The 27,412-nt window shown below is 38.2% G+C and overlaps 2 protein-coding genes across 2 annotated transcripts in view; one reads left to right on the forward strand and one right to left on the reverse strand.

The window, feature by feature from the left end:
- The window catches only part of gatb (glutamyl-tRNA(Gln) amidotransferase, subunit B), a 29,116-nt gene extending 22,691 nt beyond the window's left edge, over nt 1-6,425 (forward strand). The window contains exons 12-13 of the mRNA XM_017713535.2: nt 1,849-1,983; nt 4,470-6,425. Coding sequence (XP_017569024.1) covers nt 1,849-1,983; nt 4,470-4,595 — 261 coding nt within the window. The 3' untranslated portion in view covers nt 4,596-6,425. The remainder of the gene's footprint in view (nt 1-1,848; nt 1,984-4,469) is intronic.
- A 5,392-nt stretch (nt 6,426-11,817) lies between these two features.
- fam160a1a (family with sequence similarity 160 member A1a) overlaps nt 11,818-27,412 on the reverse strand; it is a 55,334-nt gene continuing 39,739 nt past the window's right edge. The window contains 11 exon segments of the mRNA XM_037533089.1: nt 11,818-15,181; nt 16,594-16,708; nt 17,294-17,472; nt 19,269-20,258; nt 21,777-21,976; nt 23,145-23,224; nt 23,851-24,018; nt 24,202-24,288; nt 26,529-26,597; nt 26,599-26,649; nt 26,651-26,688. Of these exon segments, the coding sequence (XP_037388986.1) occupies nt 14,964-15,181; nt 16,594-16,708; nt 17,294-17,472; nt 19,269-20,258; nt 21,777-21,976; nt 23,145-23,224; nt 23,851-24,018; nt 24,202-24,288; nt 26,529-26,597; nt 26,599-26,649; nt 26,651-26,688 (2,195 nt within the window). The 3' untranslated portion in view covers nt 11,818-14,963.

Here is a 27,412-nt window from a genome sequence, read left to right on the forward strand (position 1 = left end):
TTTAAATCTGACCTGAGCCACTTTCATATGTTGTCCTAGATATGTATCGGAGTCATGGCCATGCAACCTTAATGTGAAAGCTCAGATTGGAATTTGTGTGCTTTTTTCCTACTGCGCTTGCTAAGTGTTTACCACATTAGAAAATTCTAACTTCTGACTGGTGCTGAAACATTTTATATATTAACAAAGCTTTCTTAAAAAAGCTTTTAAAGCTTTCTCACTTTGCCTGATTCTACACATCTGTGTCACTGAGGCATCTGTGTACGTTTGTTTGTATGCCTATAACATACAAGCGTAGTGTTTTATTTCATGTCCGTAAAATCAATGCCAACGGCTTAAAAACTAAGCTGGCTAATCAGGTAATTTGGCCACTTCAGGCTTGTAATTTAATAGCTGCATACAATTAACAAGAAAAGTCAACTAAACTGTTAATTGCAATTATTTAAGTAGCAAGTAATTATCAGCTAAAATCATCATAATTACAGGCCTACCAGAGACATCAAACTATTACAGAAGGATTTCATGAATCAGGACAAACAGGGACATTGAAAACTGATCAGAGACTGTCTCAACGCGACAGGGCCTCAAAGTATTCGTTGAAAGATTTAGCCTTTTAAGGATTAAAATGGTCTGTAGATACACAAACTGATTAATTTTCTCTACCTTTAAGAAAACATTTTCTTCAAGCCAGAAGTTGAAAGAAGGGGACTTGTTTGATTTTCAAAATAAGTTTTCTTATTTAGTTCTGCTTCCCATTTCAGTCTTTGTTTCTGAAAACTACTGCTGTTATCTGTGAAATTTAAACCCTATATTTAATTGAAAGCAGATCAAAGACAACATATCAAATGTTGAAACTGAGAAATGTTATTGCTTTTGAGACGAGCGTTTTTCAGTTTCAACATTTGCTATGTTGTCATTGTACTGTTTTCTATAAAAAGCAGGGTTTAACTTATTGTGCAAAAGGCAGATAAAAACAGAACGCAATGATGTGCAAGTGTGCAAACGTTTTTGGAAATGGGATTGTTATTGTACAAATGTGAAATTAAACCTCTTCTGTGGGTAGTTTGGGAAATGATTGGTGGGCAGTGAAAGTAGAGGAATCTGTAGCAGATGGAGGAAATAAATAATTAATTGCTGTTTATGGCAGTAGTACCTAACTGCAGAACCACAGCACCGCAACTTTATACCCTAAACTTTCAACTCCCTCCGCATCTCTCATGAGTGCGGGGGTAAACTGCGGATTGGACTTCTACTACACTGCTCTTATTAGATGGGAGAACGTATTTATAATTGTGTATTTATGGTAAAATTTCAGTACCAGAGTGTAATTATGTGTAAAAATTGGTGTTAATTATCACTGATTAGCCACTCATTCACACAGTTTGACTCTCCATCTTCCAGCCAATGCTCAACCATGCCGCAGATGTAGTGTTTTGTATCACAATCACATAGGCTGAATCTCAGATTGCTTCCTAATCCCTATGTAGTGCATTGTGTAGGTCATAAAATCATGGCTTCTACACCCAAACACTGCATTATGTTGAATAGAAAGTCAAACATTTATAGCACTCTTTGTGTGCAGAATCCATCGTTTCCTGTAGGGAGTAGGGGAGCCTCTTGACTACTATTTAAAATGGTATCTAGAGCTGAGTGTGGATCTGAGAGTGCAGTACTGCAGCGGTGCACTTGGACCCTTCTCATTTATGGAGACACTAGAAATTTTAAGATATGAGCAAAACTGAGACCTTATTTGAATGGTTGAGCAGACTTCAGGATTCAAAGCCTATTTTGAGGGTGTTAAGGGGAGAGAGGACCAAGATTTGATAAATAAGTATGTATTTATTACAGGTCTTCCAAGAAATGTGGAAAGCTCCAGAAAAGGCTGTGGAGCAGCTGGTGAAGGAGCTGGACCTGGGGCTTGTCAGCGACAGAGAAAAGCTCCTAAAAATCTGCCAAAAGGTGGTGGACACTCATCCTGAACAGGTGTGACCACTCAGCTGTCCAAACTTGCTTTTCTGAAACACGTGTCTTAGGTTAATGCAGCTAACAACTAATGGAATTTACATGAATTAGCCATTAGCATGATGCTACCTATATGCATTATCATCACACTGTAAACTATGAGATTTTTTTACCTCTGTCTAGACCTGAAACTGTCTCATTTCACTGTTATTAAATAGTCATATGTAGAGGTTTATATGCCCCTGGTCAAATACCTATATTTGGTTAGTTTATTTGCTAAATTTAACAAATTGGGGAAAAATAAAACCTAAAATGTGACCTGTGCAGAATTTCTGACACATAGCATATTTTATGTTTTAGCTTTTTCCAATACGTTAAACTCACCAAATAAATGTGTGTGTGTGTGTGTGTGCATATATGTGTGTATTTTTATTTATATATATATATATATATATATATATATATATATATATATATATATATATATATATATATATATATATATATATATATATATATACACACACACACACACTCACACACTGCTCAAAAAAATAAAGGGAACACTCAAATAACACATCCTAGATCTGAATGAATGAAATATTCTCTTTGAATACTTTGTTCTGTACAAAGTTGAATGTGCCGACAACAAAATCAAATTTATTAACCATTGGAGGCCTGGATTTGGAGTCACACACAAAATTAAAGTGGAAAAACACACTACAGGCTGATCCAACTTTGATGTAATGTCCTTAAAACAAGTCAAAATGAGGCTCAGTATTGTGTGTGGCCTCCATGTGCCTGTATGATCTCCCTACAATGCCTGGGCATGCTCCTGATGAGGTGGCAGATGGTCTCCTGAGGGATCTCCTCCCAGACCTGGACTAAAGCATCCGCCAACTCCTGGACAGTCTGTGGTGCAACGTGGCGTTGGTGGATGGAGCGAGACATGATGTCTTAGATGTGCTCAATCGGATTCAGGTCTGGGGATCGGGCGGGCCAGTCCATAGCTTCAATGCCTTCATCTTGCAGGAACTGCTGACACACTCCAGCCACATGAGGTACCAGGGCCAACCGCACCAGCATATGGTCTCACAAGGGGTCTGAGGATTTCATCTCGGTACCTAATGGCAGTCAGGCTACCTCTGGCGAGCACATGGAGGGCTGTGCGGCCCTCCAAAGAAATGCCACCCCACACCATTACTGACCCACTGCCAAACTGGTCATGCTGAAGGATGTTGCAGGCAGCAGATCGCTCTCCACGGTGTCTCCAGACTCTGTCACTTGTGCTCAGTGTGAACCTGCTTTCATCTGTGAAGAGCACAGGGCGCCAGTGGTGAATTTGCCAATCCTGGTGTCCTCTGGCAAACGCCAAGCGTCCTGCACAGTGTTGGGCTGTGAGCACAACCACCATCTGTGGTCATCGGGCCCTCATACCATCCTCATGGAGTCGGTTTCTAACCGTTTGTGCAGACACATGCACATTTGTGGCCTGCTGGAGGTCATTTTGCAGGGCTCTGGCAGTGCTCCTCCTGTTCCTCCTTGCACAAAGGCAGAGGTAGCGGTCCTGCTGCTGGGTTGTTGCCCGCCTACGGCCTCCTCCACGTCTCCTGGTGTACTGGCCTGTCTCCTGGTAGCACCTCCAGCCTCTGGACACTATGCTGACAGACACAGCAAACCTTCTTGCCACAGCTCGCATTGATGTGCCATCCTGGATGAGCTGCACTACCTGAGCTACTTGTGTGGGTTGTAGAGTCTGTCTCATGCTACCACGAGTGTGAAAGCACCACCAACATTCAAAAGTGACCAAAACATCAGCCAGAAAGCAGAAAGGTACTGAGAAGTGGTCTGTGGTCCCCACCTGCAGAACCACTCCTTTGTTGAGTGTGTCTTGCTAATTGCCAATAATTTCCACCTGTTGTCTATTCCATTTGCACAACAGCTGTGAAATTGATTGTCAGTGTTGCTTCCTAAGTGGACAGTTTGATTTCACAGAAGTTTGATTTACTTGGAGTTATATTGTGTTGTTTAAGTGTTCCCTTTATTTTTTTGAGCAGTGTATATATAAATTGTTTAGTAAGCAGAAAAATGCCATATTCAAGTTTTCTGGAATTAACTTTCACTTTCTTTAAATGAGAAATATTTGACATATTGCCAAGATTTAAGATGCTCTCACATGCCAAAATATGATTTATTGCAATGTATATCCATACTTTTGTCTATTTTCATAGATAAACACTGTTAGTTATATGGTTAGCTGCATTAGCCTCTTAATTCCAGTCCTAAACTAAAGAAGTAAACTTCAGTCACAAAATATGTTTTATCTGATCGACTAAATGTGGGGTAAACGGGGGGGGTAGGAGCAATTATATAAAGTTGATTTTACTGCCAAAATATTCCTTTAAAATACGTAGATGAGGTGTGAGACAGTGATGTCATTCTTCTCTTTCTTTGCTGCTGCAGAGTTTATAATGTGTGGCTGTTTGAGTCCATGATTATGTCCACAGGTTCATGTTATCAGAGCGGGGAATAAAAAGGTTCTGAATAAGCTGATGGGTGCTGTACAGACGGAGACCAAAGGCAGAGCAGATCCGGTCCAAGTGAGGGCCATCCTGGAGGAAATGACATCATGATACCTGCCCAGGGTCCCTCAACACAGCCAACATGAATGAAACACATTTTGAATACATAATTAACAGTCAGTTCTTCAGAAACTAGCATTCAGGTTTGTTTGGCTTTAAAAGGTACAAGGGACTGTTTACTAGAGCAGAATTTGTCACAAAGCTGGACAAAATTTATTATTTTAAATTTGCTTTTGGTACCACAGAGATTACAAAATCACTTTTACAAAAAATAGGGCACAAAATGTTTAAAAATGGCACAAATAACAAAATACAACGAATTAACTTAAACTAAATAAATAAAAATAAGGTCACAATCAGACTTTTCTAGTAGTAATTGGTCAAAACTGACCAGTGCTCCATTCAAGAGAAACGTGCTGAGTCAGAATTGTTCACATTGAGGACAGGAACCAGATGTCCAACTTTCGCACAGAAAGTTATTACATAAAATCATGAATACACTGCATGACAGGGGAGACACTCTTTTAGTTTTAAGAAGGTTCTGGTATAATACCCATTTTTAAAAGCCATTCATGGTGGACGTTCAACACATTTTGAGGCAAAGAAAACCCCAAAAAAAACACATTATTTAAAATTTACATTATTTTACCATCACCATTACATATAATGAACCCAGAAGACACATGTAGGTTCATTGATGGTTTTGGAAGGAAAATAAACAACAAACCCTTCTGAATAACTTACTCAACCACTGGGTTACACAGAAAAAAACTGAACAAAAAACAAACAAACAAAAAAAGCAGAATTCCCCTTTATTTCTTCTTTTACTAGATGGACCATACTTTGGGCTTAAATTATCTGGCTAACTAAAATAATCCTGCTTTATTAAATATCCCTCAGGTCCCAAGCTAAAGCTATACAACTGTTCTTTTTAGTGGTTTTTTGCTCTAAAACTACATTCAAGTTATGAAGAACTTGTGCTATTTGAAAACTGAATTGACTGGAATATGTTAATATATTAAAAAATATAAATGAAATGTAATGTATTTTTGTTTTTGAATGGGACAGCAGGGAAGACAACTCTGTACAGCTGCTTATTTAAGTAGAGTGCTTTTTATGAGCCTGAAACTTTCTTAAAAAGCCAAAAAAATAAACGATTCAAATAAGGCTCAATACAACTCACAACTTTTTTTTTTTTTTTTTTTTTTTAAACACATGTATTAATGTGGTTTGGACTTGCTATATGTTTTGTTGCGCATTGCAAATGTGCAACTGTTAGCTTTATTCCACCAAACTTGTCATTTAATTTAATCTGTTTTGTTATCACCATTTTGTAATCACTTGTAAAGATGTCACTTCATTGTTGGTGCAGAAATGATTGCACTGATCTTTAAATGCAGAAAAACTGAAGCGTTTTCATGCACTACCGTGTCTTCTGTTTGGGTGTTGCTTAGCAACCCCCATCATCAGGCTTGTCTCCCAGCTCATGTGGAAGAGCAATTAACATCGGCCTTTAAGCCCTGAAGCCATCAGAAGATAATTAACTCCTGACCATTTAGCTCACCTGCAATGAGGCCAATTACAGAATTAGATTAGGTGAGCTAACATTAGCCACAGCATGCGGACCCACTGTTTAGCAAAAAGTCACATTCCTGTCAAATTGAAATCTAATTTATAAAAATCTAGAAAATGTGCTAAAGTACAAACAAAATTCATGCCTTAAGTTGATCTCAACACTATGATAGCATACATTTAGCTATGCTTTTAGCTATGCTAGCAGACTTTTGTCCATGTTAATAGACAACAGTGTGTAATACATGTACAGGGTGGGCCATTTATATGGATACACCCAAATAAAATGGGAATGGTTGGTGATATTAACTTCCTGTTTGTGGCACATTAGTATATGGGAGGGGGAAAACTTTTCAAGATGGGTGGTGACCATGGTGGCCATTTTGAAGTCGGCCGTTTGGATCCAACTTTAGTTTTTTCAATGGGATGAGGGTCATGTGACACATCAAACGTATTGAGAATTTCACAAGAAAAACAATGGTGTGCTTGGTTTTAACGTAACTTTATTCTTTCATGAGTTATTTACAAATTTCTGTCCACTTATAAAATGTGTTCAAAGTGCTGCCCATTGTGTTGGATTGTCAATGCAACCCTCTTCTCCCACTCTTCACACACTGATAGTAACACCGCAGAAGAAATGCACGACGACCAATCCACTTTCCAGGAAACTGTTCATCTAGGAATGCTCGGACCTGACACCCATAATGTGGCGGTGGAACGTGCCAGCTTCCAAAGTGGATTGGTCGTCGTGGGCCAGTTGAATGGCCCCCAAGGTCTCCCGATCTGACTCCCTTAGACTTTTATCTTTGGGGTCATCTGAAGGCAATTGCCTATGCTGTGAAGATACGAGATGTGCAGCACCTGAAACTACGGATACTGGATGCTAGCATTTAGTGGAAAGGTGATGTAACACAGTGGTAAACGTGCCCCTATCGAAGCTTCTTTGGAACGTGTTGCAGGCATCAAATTCAAAATGAGTGAATATTTGCAAAAAACAAAGTTAATCCGTTTGAACATTAAATATCTTGTCTTTGTAGTGTATTCAATTGAATATAGGTTGAAAACCATTTGCAAATAGTCATTTGCAAAAATTCTGTTTTTATTTATGTTTTACACAATATCCCAACTTCAATGGAATAGGGGTTGTACGAGAGTAGAATCACATCCATTAAGTTTACAAAAAACATCATATCTTGGGAACTTAATGTCACCAAACTATCAATTCAATATTAATCATCAGTTCACTGAGCCAGACTTAAGTCTCTGTGACCAAGAAAAACAGAGGATGATAGAAATCAGGTTTACTTAAATGTTATTCAAAGCCAAACTTACCTACTATTTATTTAGATGACTCAATACACTAAATACTTGATACAATAAGATATTTTGTAGCTGCAGAAAATGGATAGTTAAGTTTCTAGCAATGTGTTAACGCTTCAACAGTAAATCGTTTTGTCCCACAGTTGTTTGCATAACATCATTAGCTTTAAGTCCTTAATTATGCATTTGTTATTAAAAAAAATTAATCTGAGCCAATATAGACACGCAGTTACACTGAAATTGCCTGATGTACGTTTTACCCCAAAACGTAAAGTCTCATTTATAATTCATTATGTTTCTAATTAAGCATGGTGGCCTTTCTCCATGCCTACCAGAACACTGCCCACTTCCACTACCTCAGAGAGTGGCTAGGGTATAGGTGAATTGTTTCTGCCCTCTTGTGGCCTACAAGCAGAAGTGCACCACATTCAGAATAAATAAGTGCCTTTTATGTTAATTGAACATGTGCTACTCCACTAAAGTAACAGTAACACTGAAAATGGATATTTATTAGACTCAACATTGCTTCACCAGACAAATACCTTGGCTGAACAAAAATAATAAAAGTGTAAAAATGATGAGAAAACAGTTCATCTGAAGAATGAAATGGACAAGATGTTGCAGCTGAACAAGGCTGACATGTGGCTTTAATATCCCTGGCTGCAGCGTAATAAAGCAACATTCATTTAAAGGGTCCATGCACTATTTTTTCCTCTGCTTGTGTTTATGAACCAGCATAATTCATTTTTACATGTCCATTTTACAATCTCTCTTCATTTATGCTGTGTTCTTGTACATTTAAAACAGATAAAGACCACTCAGGGACAGGCATCAAATTCAAAATAGGCATATAGTTTTCAAAAAACAATAACATTTCGCAGTTTCAACATTTGATGTTTGATGCACATTATTACATTGTTTTATTTACATTTTGCATCATGCCCCAACTTTTTTTAGAAATGGAGTTGTTGATTGAGTTTAATTAAAAAACAAAAACATTATTTAAAAAATGGTCATTTTCATGTCCCTAATAAAACACTGCTAACACAGAGTGCTATTTTGGCCAAGCAACTGCATTTTAGAGCAGATTATTTTGATGTAAATGTCTCCAAAAAAATGTGTGGGGCTAAACTGTAGTAGGCTGGGTGGGTGGGTATATGTAAACACGCTGGTTTTCGTGACATCACAAAACCAATGAATTTAAAGCAGGTAGTTTTTGCAGTTTAGTTTCCTCTGTGTACCGGGGACTGAATGGTAACTTTTGAAACTGGTCCTGTGTTGTAATGCAGCAGTGAGTAAGTTACTGATATGGCATTCTGAGAGAAATGCTTTCTAAACAAATCTGATCTACAAGTTAAATTTGGACTTTTTTGATAAATTCTAACAAATACACATTGAATTTGATATTGGTGATGTTTTCTGAAGCTGACTGTACAATAATGCTGAGGTGCTGATGAAAAGCTAAGACGACTGTCTGTAGACAGTGTGTTCAGAGTGGCTGTATGAGGTCTGTAATAAGACGGCCGTTAGTGGGGAAAATGGCTATTGTTGTGGTGCTGCAGTGCTAGATGTTGTTTTCTACGTCCAGTGCAAGAGGAGGCCTAATTCTGAACAAAAGACTTTTAGTAGACTATTGTGGTCAAACTAGGCCACCTCTGTCCATCTGCAACCATTTTTAGTGCAAGTGAGCGAGGACTAGTAGAAACGGCAGGGCTGCCACACTTTTACATTGCAGAGGTATCTGTATTGATCTCAACACTCGTTTCACTATGTTTACATCAAATCTGACACTTCAGCATGAATACAGTTAGAGCCGTAGCTTGGCCAAGAGTCTAATTCCCCCAGCTTTCCCCTCTGATCCACGATATAGTTGATCAGCCATGGCGTTTCTGCAGTTGGCTTCTTCAGCTTTAGTAGTGGCGCGAAATGGCTCAAGCAGCTAACAAGTGAAGGAAGCTTATATACCAACAGTTAGCATGGTAGCATGATGCTGCCTAAATCACTAAATCATCACAAACCACGCGGAGATGTCAAGCAATCTTTAAAAAACGCAATTTGTCACATTTTCCAGTTTCTAGATGGCAACTGCTGCTGTTTTTTTGTTTAAAACTAGGCTAGCATACTTTTCTGCATTATACGCTAGTTGGCAGGCAACCCTTTGTTACTATACTCAAGTACTGTTTTGAAATATTTGTAATCCGGCTACTACTAAAATTCAATACTATACTGAAAACTGAATATTCTTTCAATCAATTAATTTTCCAAAGCAAAATTCATATGCTTTACTCCTTACATTTTCATTTAGGCCTTTAAAAAACTTACCACTCTCAAAGGTTAGATGTCATTTTCAGTTAAACTCATGTGGATTTGAACATGTAGGTGTTTTTTATTTTAAATTAGACATGCTGATTTGCATTTGTGCAATAATTGGTCTCACGGATACACATACCTACATGTCTTGCTGTCCGCTGTTCTCCATCTGAGGTGACAGTCCGCCGTTTTGCAGTCGAGCTCAAATTCACTTGTGTAGAGAGACGATGAGTTCTCAGAGTTAATCGGCCACAACTTCCTTACCTCATTTGTAATGTTGTAATCCTCAGACATAGATTAGTCTACACTGCACGGACTGCTCCGGGTAGCTTTTATGATGTTACCGTTCTGTGACCGTCGAATTCTGTGACCGTTGGGGGCGCTATTTTAAAGTTTCTGTTCACATGCACGAGCGTTTTACGCAGACTGCCTAAACTACGCCGACGCGCGTTCGTTTCTCGTTCTGCTGCCGTGAGTATGTCTTACGATGAGAAATGCGTGTGTTTACTTTTCTTGTTGCTTGGTTATCATTGAATTATTCCTGGCTCTGATGTTTTATTACAAATGTTCTACATGTATAAACGTCATGTGATGAAAGATACAATATGTACACACGCTTTTTTGCCTTTTCGCCTCCAACGGTCACATAATTCGACGGTCACAGAATTCGGTGTAACACCGGCAGAAAAGTATTCAGTCTGCACCTGAAGTTAAAGAACAGTTTAGCGCGAGCTCCGGCAAATCCATAAATGTGTCATTAGCCACGTTTACATGCAGCCTAATAATCCGTTAATAATCCGACTAATAGCTCAATCGGAATAGAATACGTCCATGTAGACACCTCAATCGGAATAGACTAATCCGATTGAGGCCAATCGGAATACAATTTCTATCCGATTGAACGAGGTGGGTAAACCTCTAAATAACCCGTTAAATAGAAGAAGAATAGCCATGTAAACGCCTGAATCCGATTAAACTAATCGGACGGTGTAAATCCGTTCTGCGCGTGCGCGCGCGTTATGGCGAAAGGTTTGAAACTGGTCTGCAGAGGTTTACATGACGAGGTTTATACTCTGAGCTTTAAAAGACGGCGGTGGAACGGACGTCCAGCTTGTGTCTCAGAGCACGACGTCTTCCTTTATAAGTACATGTGAATGACGTTTTTATGAACCTGACATCAGTTTAAAGCCATTAAAAACACAAACGCGCCGACTGGAAACTCATCTCACGCCGACTGGACCTCACGTGATGTTCGCTGTCATGGTAACGTTCATTCTCAGCGCTGCTCCACGCATGCGCGTCATTCTGCATCGGATTACTTGCAGCGAGCAGGTAAACGAAGATTTTCATCAGATCGTTGAACAGAGTGAGAATAAACACCTCAGTCTGAATCTGTAATCCGATTGTTTTCAAACGGATTGGCAAAACTCTTTGCATGTAAACATAGCCATTCTCTTCTAATCTTAATACACAGAATAATAAATGACTAATTTTGGACAGTATCTTTATTAAACTGCCGCTCTGTAACTGTATTGAATGTAATCCAGCAGGGATGTTGGCGGCGCAGCATCTAAGTATGTACATCTAAGATTGGTCTGCACACAACACACCTCCAAAGAAAATGTTTCATACATTTGTTAAAACATTTACTCTCTAATTTGACACCTGAGTTTGTTTTCATTTATATACTTTTTCCCCCCTCTGGTAAATTTTTGTATCATTAAACTTTGTGATGTTGCAATCCACCAATAAATGTATACATTTTCTGCACTCAAAATTATACAGAAGATTGTGCTGTCAAGTTACAAGCTGAAAACTGGTCTGTTTTTCTTGCAAGTGTGATGTACAGTACTGTATTGTGCCTTGCTTAAACAGCAGTCTGGCCTGAAACATTCCTCATAACTTCAGCGTGAATGTGTGGAGCTGACCTGCTGAAGGTCATGTAGATGTAAACAAGTTGGTTTCTGTGACAAAAACATTGATGTCCTTGTTGCTTAAATTTAGGGGAAGGGGGAAAACTGTCTAAATGTATTTTGGCTGAACTTTGAAAAATATTACACTGAATACAATACACAAGAAAAAAAAGAGGACAAGAAGTCTTTATTCAAAAGGGCGAATAAAGAATTCATCAAACGCAGCATTAACTGAACTTACAGCAGGGCTTCTTAGCACATTCAATCAGATCACCTTAAAGGTCATTTTTACAGATTAAACAAATACATCTCAATAGGTGGTCCTTTATTTATTTTTGCTCCCAAAACACATACAGAAAATGCTGTGTCTGCATGTTACTGTTAGTTATTTCTGCAGAACTGTCCTTATTCTTGTCCTGTAAAAATACACCTGATATTTTTTAAAAACCCATATAAATATCTTTGGATTAAACATATACAGTGTGGCTTGATCTCTGAAGGCTGGTCAGTGTTTGGTATGAATGAGGAAATACATTAAATATTTGTGGTAATGCTTCATCTAAATTTAGTCTAAATGATGAGATGTAGGACAAATTAGCACATCGCTAACTGCCCCTACCAGATTTCGTGCATTTTTAGCATTCTAGATAAAGTATTCCATAAGCTGTACATTTTACCCTTGACACGCTTGGATTTAAAATCTTTATTCTGTGTCAAATATGATTACTTTTGAAAAAGTGTCGACTAAAATCAAGGCATTCTCAGTGACAGTAAAGAGCACTTTTGCTGTTTTATAGTACCTCTGATTCTCAACAAAAATAACCTGTCATATCCAGTAGGTTGATCCTAACATTGTGATCCTTCACACACATAGAAACTCAATATCATTTGAAATGAACTGCACACTCTAAATGAACGTACAGTATTTTCATAAACTGAGCTCTTTGTTAGACTGAACAGGATTTTTGCCTACTCTCACAACAGAAGCTATGAATGCATTTGTGGACAGGTCAACTCCATATATCCTCAATACCAATATCCTTCTACAACAGGTCTAATGATGTGCTAATTGTATTGCACATTACAATAATCTGCTCTAAGACTTCACACCATTAATATACAAATTTACCACAAACTGAATATGCTGTTCTTTCTCCTGCCTGCTGTTTCTCCTGAGCCTAACACCATGTGCTATATCCCTAAAAGTCATAGCTAAAAAGACAAGAAATACTCAAGAGAATTCTTAAGTACAAGTACTCTGAAAAAATATGGCAATATAATCTTTCTAGAAAACCGTTTAAATACCCTCCCCCATTGAAAAAATAAGCCCAACTAATGATTAGTACTACTGTGCTAAGTTCAAATAATTTCCTAAAACAAACAACATTCCCATATAAGGTACTCAGAAAGGCTTAAATAAGAGTGATGAGAGTTTGTTGTATTGCATTAGTTGACTAATGGCAATGTGATGGTGTTAGATTGTACAACTGATCCGTCTCTGTCTACAGACTTGTTAGTGCCTCTTATTACCATTAATATTGACACATTAGCATGATTTTGTCACTGCTAGTTCAAACCATGCTAACTGGCCTCTGTTGTCATTTTACAGTCAGCAAAGGAACTCTGGGTCTAAGCAGTTTTTCTCTGGGAAAATGAATGGCATTTGCTGTTATGCTCTGTGCTGACAAAACTTTTGTTAAAAATGTATTCTGTGTACATTTTTCCTCCAAATGTCTCTGGTTGTTTAGCAATCAATAATCTAAAAAAATAAGGCAAAATGAAAGCTAACACTCGACATGCAACCTCACTAAAATACCACAAATAAACCCCCATGCTAAACTACCAGTGTGGTACGCTGCAGTTTGTTTAGGGATGTGCATTCTGACTGACTTTGATATTCAAGTAAGAGTTTATTAGGGAAATCAAAATAACTGAAGAGAAGAGAAAAAAAAGATTTTAGCTAAAATTTAAATTTAAACACGTTTTATTATTCAAAAATAGATGAGAGAAACATAGGATTGCGTGTCAGATGAGTAGCATAATGGAGACTGCCACTTCAGAACAGTTAATGAGTAAAAACAATACAAATAATTGCTACCACTAAATACTGATTCATACTTGTCACCTTCTACAGGTGGACCTTTCTCCTGAATGAACAAGTCTGCATGTTAGCTTGTCAGAGGAATATGTGTTCACTGTTTCTGTAACTAACAACATTATTTAACAACTATTTAGCAATAAAGGCTGTGCTGTTTCTACCTTCCCGGTCACATCCCTGGAAACACACTCAAGCTCAGGATGTCGTGTTTTGGAGTTGCAGGTATGACATACTTACTTGCAAATACGTGCAAAACTTTCACATTATATTCTGTTAAAACATAAAATCAGCATTTCTGTATAGTTTCTCTGTCTTTATGTGACAAAACAGAATGAATACCCACAGTGATTTCAGTATTTGAATACTGGCACCTCAAATGGTTAATTGAATATTCACTACTTGCTAGTAGCATGCCTGTAGCATTATTCATATTTTGACTACTTAATGACCTCATAATACAAATAATCCAGAGACATTCAGGGGGAAAATGTACATACAGTGAAATGTATCAATTTTGGAAAATTTCTCTTAACCACAAGATAACAGATATATTCAAAACATTTCCCAACGGTATTATATGACATAAATTTAGAGGTTTGTTCACTGTTAATGAGTGAAATGGTAATTGGCAGTGCTACCTCCCACTGCTTCCTCTGTGTGGTATTATCTCATCTTATTGACTTCAGAAATGGTCAAGTGAACCAGTAAATATCTGCAGCACTGTAGATGAGAGAAAGAAGGCACTACTTTCTGTATTAAGGCCGAATGAGGATACAAAAGGCATGAGCTGTGTATATTTAAACTGGCTGGACGCTACAATCGTATCATCTGCTGTGTTTTGAACCACCGCTACCAACCTGAAACTTCTCATCTTTCAGTCTTTGGTTTTTGCCTGGAGCTGGAATTTCAGTACTGTTGAGCAGTACTGTGTTTCCAGCCAATGTGGGCCAACGTGTCTCTTTCACTGTGATGCGAAACTCCATACCAGCAAGGCTGGTGAAAAATAAGAGTTGATTATGAAAGCTGATAAAGCTTAAAAATTGACCGTGTCTGAAAACATAAAAAACAGAATTTCCGTGTCTAAAAACATAAAAAACAGAACAGCAATGGGTTTAAGAGGTATCTTCATCTAGTAGTACTGAGGGTTTAAGATAAAGAAAAAAGTCAGATTTAAGAATTAAAAATGACAGTGAACTAATAGCAGCTCTACTCCTCCATGGTATGGTGGGAAAGAATTGAGTGTTCCTGTGCAATAGCTGCTAGCTCTTTAAGGAACTCTGTGAAAATGACTGTAGCGTACACCTCTGTCCGGTTAGGAGGGACCACAATCTTGGGCTGGACAGGTGGGTTCTTCCGGGTCCTGCCTGCAGCAGAACTAGAGAAACCTTCCGTATTGTGAGGGCTGTTGGAGCCTGGAAGCAAATCTACAGCAGGACAGAGATTAGCCAAAGATTAATCAATTCGACTGAAACAATGGACTGTGCATGTGTGCTCAGAGTAAGGGCATTTGCATATACCTTCCTACATTTCTGCATAATTCAGAGGCTTAGATATAAACAAAGTCCCTCAGAGTGGTTTAATGTGAAATGGTTAATTTATAGAAAAACATACCGACTTAGATTCTTAACAGTGATCATGACAGGAACCAAGGATCACTATACCATTTTATTTACTATCCAAAACCATCAGTCATGTATGTTTTAGACCTTCTCAAAATTATCGTAAAACATCTCAAACATCAAGCAGTGTATTAATAACATATTAAACATATTAATAACATTTCACATAGTAATTTTAAGTGAGGTAGCTTTTATTAGAGGTGAATGTCTGGTTCTGGTCAAACACCACTGTTAGTAATTCTAAGTTTCTATAGAACAGAGCATTTCACAACAAACCACTGTGAATTATTTTGTTTACATCTCAACCACTGACTTATAATGAAATATTAAGAAATTATTATTAATCATCATCCACCACAAAAATTAAGAGCTCAGACAATTAAGAGTTCAATTACACTTAAAATCATGCTTATTGCCCTTCTTGATTATGTTTCCTAATTGTTTTCTTTTGTTTGACTTATAAATGTATTTTTTAATGGGTGAAAAAACCCTGCATGATTTGCATAGTGCAGAACTGTCAAAGTAGAAATGTCCAAAAGGAAAACAGGTGTAACAAAGCCTTTTTCTTCAGGCCCAGGGACTAATCTAGAAGAAAATATTCAAGCGGTTATGCAATGAGGAAAAAACATAAATTAAACACAGCTTTTATTTTCTTTTTTTGGTGCAGAGATATTTGTTTTTATCATATTTTTCATCTTATCATGGTTAGAATTTCTGTGTAAAAAGTTATTGCTCCCATCTGGTTATTCAGAAAACAGCACACTACATCACTGTATTCTGATGGAGGTAAATACATTAAAAGAATAGGACAAAAACATAAGATATTACCAGTGTACTTTTCTTCTGAAAATACAGTGTCAAAGGACCAGGTACAGTTTAAAATCTTTCAAATTTTAATTTAGTGGTTAAGATGTCAACAGCTATTTACAGTGGTCTGATGTGAAATGGCCAAGACAGATTAGTTGGCATGACTATACTCTGCAGAGCCAATACAGCCACCCTCCACCAGCTGTAACAGTCTAAATGAACTCTGGAAGAATCAAGTTGCACAGGTTCTTGAATAAAAAAGCTCAGACTATAACTCAAAATGTCATGTTTTCTATTCTGGATGTTTATTTAGAGGGCTGCAATATTGATCAGGGCTATCTAACAGTGACGTTGGTAGGTGGTCTAGACTTTTGCACTGGAGGTGTTATGAGTAGATGACAGATCCTGACCTCTGAGTGAACTCTCTCTGGCTAGTAGGCACTGCTGTGCAGCTGTAAGGAGCTCGGGGAAGTCCTTCCTTGTGGCTGCCAGCTGTTCTATCTGGTTCTTCAGAGAGGCAAGCACCTACAAAAAGTGAAAATGTGTAAAAGAAAAGGATTTACCATCCTGGCTGTGCTAAAGCTTAAATGGTGTTCGTTTTCATCCAGCAATTGAATTCATTGTAAGTCAAAGGGAACAAATCTTTATCAGCTGACTGACATGAATGAGGCTTTCATCATCCCAATCAGAAGCTTCTTTATGAGTCATTCACAAAGCAAAAGCAGACATGAGCTTTAAACCTGGCTTGTGCACCAGACACTGTTGCAGAACATCATTCCGCTTTCATCTCCTCTCCTCTGATGCGTGTGTGCCACTGCATCATTTGTTTTTCTTGATTACAAACTGTGCTGTTAATTATGTATGACAGGCGGACATAGCCCTCAGAAACACTGTTAAACCAGCTCAGGTTCCAGTGGAGAGGGATGAACCTTGTTTATGAATGTTTTTGTTTTTTCTTCGTGGGATTTCAGCTTTCAGTGACAACACATTCAGTGTCAGTCATTACAGAGGATTACACTATGGGTGGTTGCTACAGAGCCAATTTGGGATGACGGTTAATTTCTTTATTGCACTGATAAGAGATCTATGGTTTGTACCGAGCTGCAGTACCTGGTACAGCGAACGGACGCTGGGCTGGAAGACCATGTTGGTGTTGAGCAGGAAAGACCGCAGCAGGGGCTGAGGATATGCAGCTAGTTGTGCCAGAATACCTGTTAGCAACAGGTTCACATGGAGAGAGTTATCCAGCATGTTCTCCAACCGAGAGAGCAACACGCTCACAAATGGACCTGAAACAACACACAAACACAATTAACAGTATGTTGGATGTCAAGACCACCTTTACACACATACAGACAGAGCACAAGGGACTTTTGCTCTCAGACTGTATATGTGTATAATATATTTTTTACACAGCCATTCAAGATCTGTTTCAGTAAGACGAGGATCAATCTCCCCCTGGGAATAGTCTGCAGGTTGGCTAGAATTGCATAAGCTTCATCGTTCTTAAGTTCCCCTTCTGGTGCAGTACTGACCCACTTGTGGAAGGTTCCCCCTCAGTAACTCCAAATTGCCTCAGATCACACAATGTTGGAAATCCCACTGAAAGCACCGACTACATCTCTTCAAGAAAGCGACACATTGCATAATTGCATAATTTTAAACAACAATCCAACACTAAGGGGCACCAATATCCTGTTAAACCAAGTTATAAAAATCAAATATTTATGCCAAGTTCTGTAGAACTTATAAACAGAGCTATACCTCCATTTACAGCAACTGCATAGCACAGTGGAAAACTCGCAGCTTTTACGTTAGAGTATGGGGCTTAAATCCCTGCCTGGGCAGTAAAGATGCAGTCACACTGGACTGCCACCTTACTGTTTTCTTGTCGAGGTGAAGAAGTTGAGTACAGGCAGTAATGATGTGACGTGGTTTTGAATATATGTATGATGTGGTTTTTGCAGAGAATATTGTTTGGTAAACTGTAAATGTTAGCTGGTTAACTAGATTATATATTGACTAAGCAGCAGTTTCTCTGTTTAGTTTATTTTAGAAAAAAAACACCACTGCTCACCTTCCTTTTCTGTTAACTGACACATCCCAGGTTCATTAAGCAAAATTAAACACTAATGGAGTGAATTTTGTTTTTTTCATTCCTGTGTCCTTCCCTATTCATGTGTTCAGCGTGACCATGGTGTAACGCAGGTAGTTTAGGATTTCTTGGGGAAAAACTCTAAAACATGATTACATTGTTTCTATTGGAAAGAGTTTTGGCAGCATGTTACAAATAAATTAGGTTGTATTCACATTTAGGTTGCTTTTTAATCCCCTTGAGCAAACTGTCCCGCAAAGCTGTTTGTGTACAAGCCTGGATAAGACTTGAGTCTAAAGCAGGTGAAGACAGAGTCAGAGTTCAGTACCTTTTCAAATCTGGGAGAGTTATTTGAAAGTCAAGCTGCTGGTGTTTTAAAACAACTTATTGTCACTGCTGGACTGAGAATAGTCCACCAACCATAAATATTCAGCCAACAGTGTCCTGGGACCACTGATGAAGGACTAGAGGATGACCAACACAAACTGTGCAGCAGCAGATGAGCTATTGTTTCTGACTTTTCATCTGCAAGATGGACTGACAAGGTAGGAGTGTCTAATACAGGTGGACAGTGAGTGGACACAGTCTTTAAAAACTCCAGCAGCACTACTGTGTCTGATCCACTCAGAGCAGTGCAACACACATTAACACACCACCACCACCACGTCAGTGTTACTGCAGTGCTGAGAATTAATAGTACCTGCTCTGTGAGGGTCCTTGGGGGTCCTGACAACTGACGAACAGGGTAAAAGGGGGCTAACAAAGTATGCAGAGAAACAGATGGACTACAGTCTGTAATTGTAGAACTACAAAGTGCACTCATGTAGTAAGTGGAGCTCATAAAGACAATGAGAATAGAAAGAGGTGGTCATAATGTTATGCCTGAAACTCTATAGTACCTTTGTAACGGTGTGTTATTTTGCATAATGTGCATTAAACAGAGCATAAAATAACTTCTAAAGATGCAGAAATTAGTCTGTCTGCTCTTACCTGTAAAAGGTATGGTGTGGTTCCTGCTGCCAATGCGAGGTTTGTTCCCAAACGGCAAGGGAGTTTTCTCTGCTTCTGGCGTTTCTGCTGAGAACAAGCTGAAGTCTACTTCATCCTCTTCTTCCTCCTTCGCCACTACTGGACTCCTCAAATCTTTGTCTGATTTTGTTGGACTGGCTGCTTCTACCACCAGAGTCTGAATTAGATCCTCATACTGAGTAACTAGGTCATCTCCTTCTGGACACCTGGCCATCACCTGGAACCCATCTTTCTCTTTGGAGTGGTTCTCCTTGTCTGTCGATATCTTGGAGATGCTTAAACCATTACACATTTGAGGTTTCTTGTTAGGAGAACCAGACTCAGAATTCTGAGTACTGGGATTACTTAATGGTTTTCCTGGCGTTTCTACAGCTGGTTGGGTGTTAGCATGATTGAATTTAACTTTAGCAGAGTCCTGAGCATCCTTTTGGGCCACCAGATTGTAGACCATAACATCATTTTGGAAATCTGACTCCTCAATGTAGGAGCCCTTAACAATCATGATTGCCGTCCTCCGCAATTCCTGGATGTGTTTTGGGGGCTCCTCCAGGATCACAGCAGGAATTACTTGTTCTTCTTCCAGCTGTGCTTGTGCAGGACACGCATCATAGCTATCGTCCCACTCCAGTTCCAGTACATTGGCATTATTGAGGTCATTAAGGGTCTGTGGGTTCACCCGAGACAGATCTTGTGGGCGTTTTGATGCCCTCTGGGTGGCAGTGGAGGTACATACCCGACTCCCTTCCTCCAGCGTACTTGGCTGGTACTCATCCGGAGGCGGGTTTTCACCATCATAAGGGGCGGACCAAACCTGACATGCCCGCATGCAGCTGCTGATGCCATTTCGGGCATCATACAGATAGTGCAGGTAACTGACATCCAGGTAAATCTCTGAGCCAATCACACAAGTGTGGCCGCAGTCATCTTCTTCTGACAATGACTGCTTGGTTTCTGCAAAGTCAATGGAAAGTTATATATGTTCCTACAACAACTAATATATGTATCACTTACTTTATTTTTTAATCTCTTGAACCCTGAGGGTCCTTATGTTGGTAAACACTTCAATTCCTCATTCTCAGAACCACAGATCTTACTAGTTTAATAGTAAATACTGCATAATTCATAGTAGACACTGAATGATTTATATTTGTTACTAAATAATTCATAGTAGATACAGAATAATTCATACCAGTTATAGAATAATTCACAGTAGGTACTCAATAATCCATAGTAAGTACTATGCATTATTTAGTAAGTACTATGGATTACTAAGAATAATTAATAGTAGTTTCTGAAAAATGTATAGTAACTACTCAATAATATACAGTAGATACTGAACATTTTGTAATATAAACTAAAATAGTAATAGTTACTGAATAATAAATATTAAGATTAATATGTGCTCTGTTTCATCAGTGCAATGTGTGTCTTTAGTAATTTATACACTGCTATTTTGTTTGTATAAATTATTCTTGATTGTGGCTTGGTTGTTTCTGTAATTATTTGCTGACAGGTTAAAGGGTTCCATTCTCAATTAAACTATAAATGTACACTAAATATGGTATCTACAAATAAGTCGAAAGCAGGCTTCATATTTTTTATGTGGTCACTGAGATCTGCATGTGGGAAACACTGTGGTCATTCAGAAGAAAAGGTGGTGAAAATGTTCCTGTCACTCCAATGTGCAGAAAACGCAGCGTGAAATTAGAGAACAAAGAGAACAGCAGAGCTTCTGTAATCCTAATTTGATCCTAATTTATTCTGTTGAGTCTCACTAATCACCACTGCATGACTCTGAGAAAAAGACTAAAATAATGGATTTTATGTCAGCCTGTCTCAGTTCATCCTAAAATATGAACAACTTCACATAAGTTTTAATGGTTACACTAGAATTCATGTCCAGCAATAATTTCTAATAAATTTAATAATTAGCATGAAATACTTTTATTATTTTGTGGTATTAACTGCTAATAAAATTTTTTTTCAGAACATTTTTCTAATAAAATGAATTTCTAGAATGAGGTTCTTATCTGGAATTAATTTATAATACAATTAATATCCAGAACAAAGTTATAATAAAATTACTACTCACAATGAAGTTACAATGAAATTAATATAATGAAGCTAATATAATAAAATTAATAAGATTAATAATAAGACTAATATCTTGAATTATGTTACAATCTTAAGGCAGATAAATATTCAGGCAGATTATTATTTGTTAGCCATCTTTTGACCTGTTCTTCAGTTGCCAGGATCCCCATGGACCCTAAGATTATTAATCCTTACTAACTTCTTCATGCTCCCAAGAAACTTAAAACACTGAATAAACCATAAATACCTTCTTGTGATTTTGTAGTAACATTTAAACCTACTTTTTAGTTATCATGGAATAAAATGAAAGCGAAAAGAAAAAGAAACTGTAATTCTGTAATAAGAGATTTTGAAATGTAGAGTGGTGTATATTACCCATCGTTCCTGAGTGGGGTCCATTGGTGCCCTTCGACCACAGAATAGAGTCCAGTTGTCTGAGAGGTGGAGGGACAATCTCTGGAGAGCAGCAGGACGGGGTGAGGGTCAGGATTTTAGTGGCCGAGACAGAGTAACAATCTCTCTCTTTCAGCACCTGCCGCTGACTCCGCATCATGTGATTACAGGGGATCAGATACCTGCCAAAAAAGAACACCATCCAGTAAAAGTATGGTAACCTTTACAGTGGCATAAGCACTTCAACAGTCAGTACTGATAATGCCTACTCAAATAAGAGCACTTCTACTCTTCTTCTGCAGGCATAATTTATTTCAATATACAGTCAAATGCAAAAAATAAAAAAATACCCTGGCCAACTTCTATTTTGTTGATTTTCCAAGTGAAATTAAGGCAACACGTCTTCTGCATAGAACAAACGTATATATTTACATTTTACAGCAACATTTAGTGCGCAATTTCCATTTGCTGGGTTTAACATATTGGAAAAAAGAAAAACCTAACATATAAAATATGCCATAATGTCAATATAACTTTTTGCACAGGCCACATGTGCTTGTGTTTTCTGACTGGGACTGTATTCTGCTGGTAGGGTAGGCTCTGAGTTTTTATTTACTTCTACTTATTCTTATTCTGTATTCAAATGCTAAATTAAGACCCATCTCTTTGTGAAGCAATCAAATTAACACTAAACTAGCACTAATTTAAATGTGTTGCATTGCACTTATGCTACATCTTAATTCTGTATTTTGTATCTTTCTTTCTAGGTACCAGCACTAACTTTTGTTTTAGACAGTAAGCAGCTAAGTATATACAAAATCATAATTTATAGGGTACTTTCTATTTGGAGGTGGCTGTGGCCTTGTGGAAACAACTGTTAATTCTTTTGAGAATTCAGAATTTAAAAAATTCTTTTAATGTGAAGTTTGGAGATTTAGATTGATCATAAATCTGAATACAATAACTAAACATTGAATAAAAATACAATAAATAAATACATAAAAACATCATTCAAAAAAATGTTGTCCCACATTTTTATGTCATTAATGAAACACAAAATTTGAGTACATTAGGCAGAGCCTTATTTTAGTCACACTCTTGCATTTTAGAGTAAAAAGTCTCTCATGGCCACATTGCGAGCAGTTAGACCTTATTGTTTTAAAGTAAATGTTTTCCAAAGTCTGATAGCCAGTGGGTAACATTAAGTTTGTCCCCACCACTGTAAAGAAATCTGGATAGTGAACCACTTTGTATCAAGCCACTGTGAATGACTGTTTACATCTCAACCACTGAACTGTGCAGAAATTGTGAAAAATTGATGGAATTTCAATGCGTATGAGAAATACTTACTTTAGTATGAGCTGCAGCATGACATCCTCACAGTAAAGGCTGATCAAAGTGTGAAAAAGACCCAAAGAGACTGTTCCCAACTGAAACATCAGAAAAACGTAAGTGTTTTTGGAGAAATAAACGTACTTGGCTGGCTTCTTGGACATGGATTGAGCCTGGACAGCAAACAAATTATAAAAGCAATATGATGTATACAATTTTGTCATTTTTATAAGTTATAAAAGGTATCTATCTATACACAAAACGTGTATAGTTTAAAATTAGTTTATTAATGTTGTTTATTTAGGTCATAAACACTGAAGTTTAACATCATAAATGACTGAGTTTAGTATTGGGCAAACAACAAGTCAGTGTTGCTCTTTTTATTTTATGTGTTGTGATTGATGCAAATTATTTTAAAGTGTTTATGAATGAATTAATAAGCATCAATAAACTAATTTCAAACAATTCATAAACATTTTATTGGGGTAATGTTGTTTTGAAGTGATGTCTAAAAACCTCACATCTCCAAAACATCCAACTTATAGGAGATAATAAAGCATCTATATTTAATATGTTATTATTAAAAAAAGCCAAAAACTGATGTAAAAAATATTTTTAAAAATACTGAATAGTTCACACAGTGTAAAGGGTAGCCAGTGTTTCCTTAGCAAAGACCAAACCACTCTGAAAGACAGCAATAACAGTCAAACTGAATGCTAGCTACCTGGAAAGGTGTGTTGATGCGGCTGACCAGTGTGTCCAGGATGTGCACATTGTCATAACGATGGAGGAGGATGAAGCTGAGGAAGGTGTGCAGCAAGGCAGGTTCGGTCACACTCCGCAAGAAGAGGTCCAGATATGCTGTCGTGGTCATCACTTCCTCTACAGTGAGCTAAATAAACAACAAAAAAACTATATACCAATGTTCTACTTAACACATCAGAACAAACTATGCCTAACTGCACTCAACATAAAACAGAAGTATATTAAGAAAAGTAAGTTTCATTTAAAAACACGTTACTCTAAACAATGTGAGGAAAACAGAATGTGTTAGAAGTGAACAGCGCACACTCACTTTATGCAGTGCTGGTGCTAAAACAGGCACCAAAAAACCATTGCAGATGTAACCAACCAGCTGATCTCTAATGGACGGATGAGCCACCTGCAAAAAAAAAAAAAACAGCATATAAACAATGCATCTGTGTAATTTACCTTTATAAACATAAAATAGAGGTTATATTGAAATGAAATGAACCTTTATTGTCATTACACATTGTACTTGTACATTTGCGCAACGAAATTGGTTTACAGCCCCCCCCCCTTCTTGGTTCAATAGAAATAGAAAGTTAAAATGTAAAATAGAAAAGTTTTAAAGTATAAACAAATTAAATAATAGATTAGAACTACGGTTAACTATACAGGCGTAAGCATAAATTAACTAAGCGCTCCTATTTACATACTAAGCTTTCCTATATACACAAGTGATTTCCTATATACACAGTGGAGAATTGACATATGCAGCATCAATTATTGCACATTATATTTTGTTGTTAGCAGCATGGGTCATTGCACTTATCCCTGTAGGCAGACAGAAAATATTGTACATTTGTGTATCTGTATAATGACTGTATAACCGAACATATTCTTGGAACATGCAGTACTTAAAAGAAAAACTCAAAACAACACACAAACTCTGCAAAATCAGCTCAGTACATTCAATCATTAACCATTCTACAGTTGCATTAAACTCTCACTCTCCCTCCCTGCTACTCCTGTCCATTCCACCCCTTCATTCTCCTCTTGATGCAACCTGCACTCCACTCCTTCCTTGTCTTTTGCTTCAACTATCCTGACCACCCTTCCCCATCCGGATTCATTTTCTTCTCTCTCACTGGACATGGCTACAGACGCTTTCCTTTCTTCACTCTCATCTGCAATTAACTTTGTGTCCTCTCTCCTCCAGGCCAGCAAGATCTTAGCCACCTGCCCCCTGGCTAGGTGTTCTGCACAGCAGGAAATTCCAGCTCGACTCGGATCTCCACTCCTACCAATCTCTCCTTTCCAAGCTCTCACTTGAAGTTACTGCTGCAAAGTCATCTTTCTACAGAGGGAAACTAGAAGCATCAGTATCTGATCCACGCAAGATATTCAGCATTTTCTCCTTTTTCCTCAACCCTCCTCTCTCACCCCTGAGGATTAGGTCACCTTCTTTGAGGAGACAGTTGACGGAATCCACCAGTCTTTTTCAATTCCAGTAACCCAAACCACTGCTGCCCTGCATCAGATGTCCTTGTCATCAGCAGTCCTTGTCATCAGATGAAGTTCCATCAACTTTCAAGACTGCAAGAGTACTTCCCATCCTGAAGAAGCCCACACTTGACAGCTCTGATGTCAACAACTATAGACCAGATATTACTCCTTTCTTCCTGTCTGTGCTGTCTATAATCAACTGTCTCTCTTTCTCACATCGAACCAGCTCCAGGACCCCTACCAGTCTGGTTTCAAACCAGCACACTCAACAGAAGATGCTCTTATAGCAGTGACTGAGAAGCTCCAATCAGCAAGATCAGCCAAACAGCCATCTGTCCTGATTCTTCTTGACCTCTCAGCAGCTTTTGACACAGTCAAACATACAATCCTTCTGGATGTCCTCAATAACCTTGGAATCACTGGCTAAGCATGGAAGTCGTTCAAGTCTGGAGGATCTTTCTTATTAGGTAACATGGAGAGGGTCCACATCGGTGCTGGGTCCTCTTCTCGTTTCTCTTTACACTAGCTCTCTTGGTGATGTAATATCATCTCATGGCTTCTCTTATCATTGTTATGCTGATGACACTCAAGTAATGCTTTCTTTCTCACCCTCTAGCACACAGGTTTCCAGCCGCATCTAGGCATGTCTGTCTGACATCTCTTCATGGATGGCAGCTCACCACCTGAAGCTCAATCCTAGCAAGACTGAGCTGATATTCATCCCTGCAACTACAGGTCCTCCTCATGATCTTGTCATCTCATTCGAGAAACTCTCTAATTGTTCCATCTGTAGAGGCAAGAAGTCCAGGGTGTGATTCTGGATGGCAAGTTATCGTTCTTGACTCACACCGCGAACCTAACTCGGTCATGAAGATATCTCCATGTACAACATGCTGAGGATCCACCCTTTTTCACTCGAGAGGCCACCCGAGGGGCTAGTGCAGTCTCTTGTCATCTCAAGGCTTGACTACTGCAACTTGCTCTTGGCGGTCTTCCCATGCAGGCCTCTGCAACCCATCCAGAATGCGGCAGCATGGCTCAATCTTCAGTATCTTAGAGATCAATTTATTGACTTTGGTGTGCTTCTGTGAAATTATGCTTCTGTTAAGTCAACTACACTATTAGCTGCGTGTTAGTGCTGTTTCGTATTTCCTGCATGACGGCATTACAGAATTCAAGCGAGTTGAGGAATTGGATGAGAGCAGGCACCTGCTGCCATCCTCTCATGTTCAAGACAGTGCCAGTCTTCATTGGGCACCTCCAGCTTAGTGGGGCAAAGATGAGTACAGACCACTCAGACCTGTAGCTATACCTGTAAGGAGGGGAAAAAAACAAACATACACATTATTACTAAAAAAATAAAGTTAAACACAGTTTAAAATAAATGCAATGTGACAAAATATATCATGTTATAAATACATGTTAAATAATGATTTATTTTAATATTATACCATTCACAATAAACAACTCTTTTCCAAATAATGTAGCTAGTCAACAGTATTATGTACCAAGTTATGGTTGCCAAGCAAAAAATGATCAAAGAATAGGTTTTCCATTGTTTTTAATAAGCTGTCGCATTTATACAGAATTTAGCTGTGTGCAGTGATCTGCATGCACACTGAGAGTCTCAGTCAATCAAATCTTACTTATTTTAAATGGATTTTTGATAGACATTTCCCTTAGAGGCAAGACAAGTCAGAACAGTCAAGAAGAGGGTGTGTATGATGCCTGTACACACTGTACAGATGACATTGACACATGAATCATCATCAAGTTTTAATGTAGTTAAATCCCCTATGCCATTATATAACACCACCCAAGCATGCCACAGCACACCTTACATCTTCACCAACAAAGCTCCAACACAGACCTTTAAAGTCAAGCTTTGGCCTGACTGTACCTGTGCAAATGCTCATATCAGTTTGTGTCTGCATCCTATGTCCAAATGTATATACTTCTGATTAGTGAATTAAGGTCTTCAAGGACTTTAAGGTCACCCTTTTCTTTGAAGATTATGCAGGCAAGCACTGATCAAT

This window comes from Pygocentrus nattereri, chromosome 22 (genome assembly GCF_015220715.1).
Source record: "Pygocentrus nattereri isolate fPygNat1 chromosome 22, fPygNat1.pri, whole genome shotgun sequence".
NCBI classification, from domain to species: Eukaryota; Metazoa; Chordata; class Actinopteri; order Characiformes; family Serrasalmidae; genus Pygocentrus; species Pygocentrus nattereri.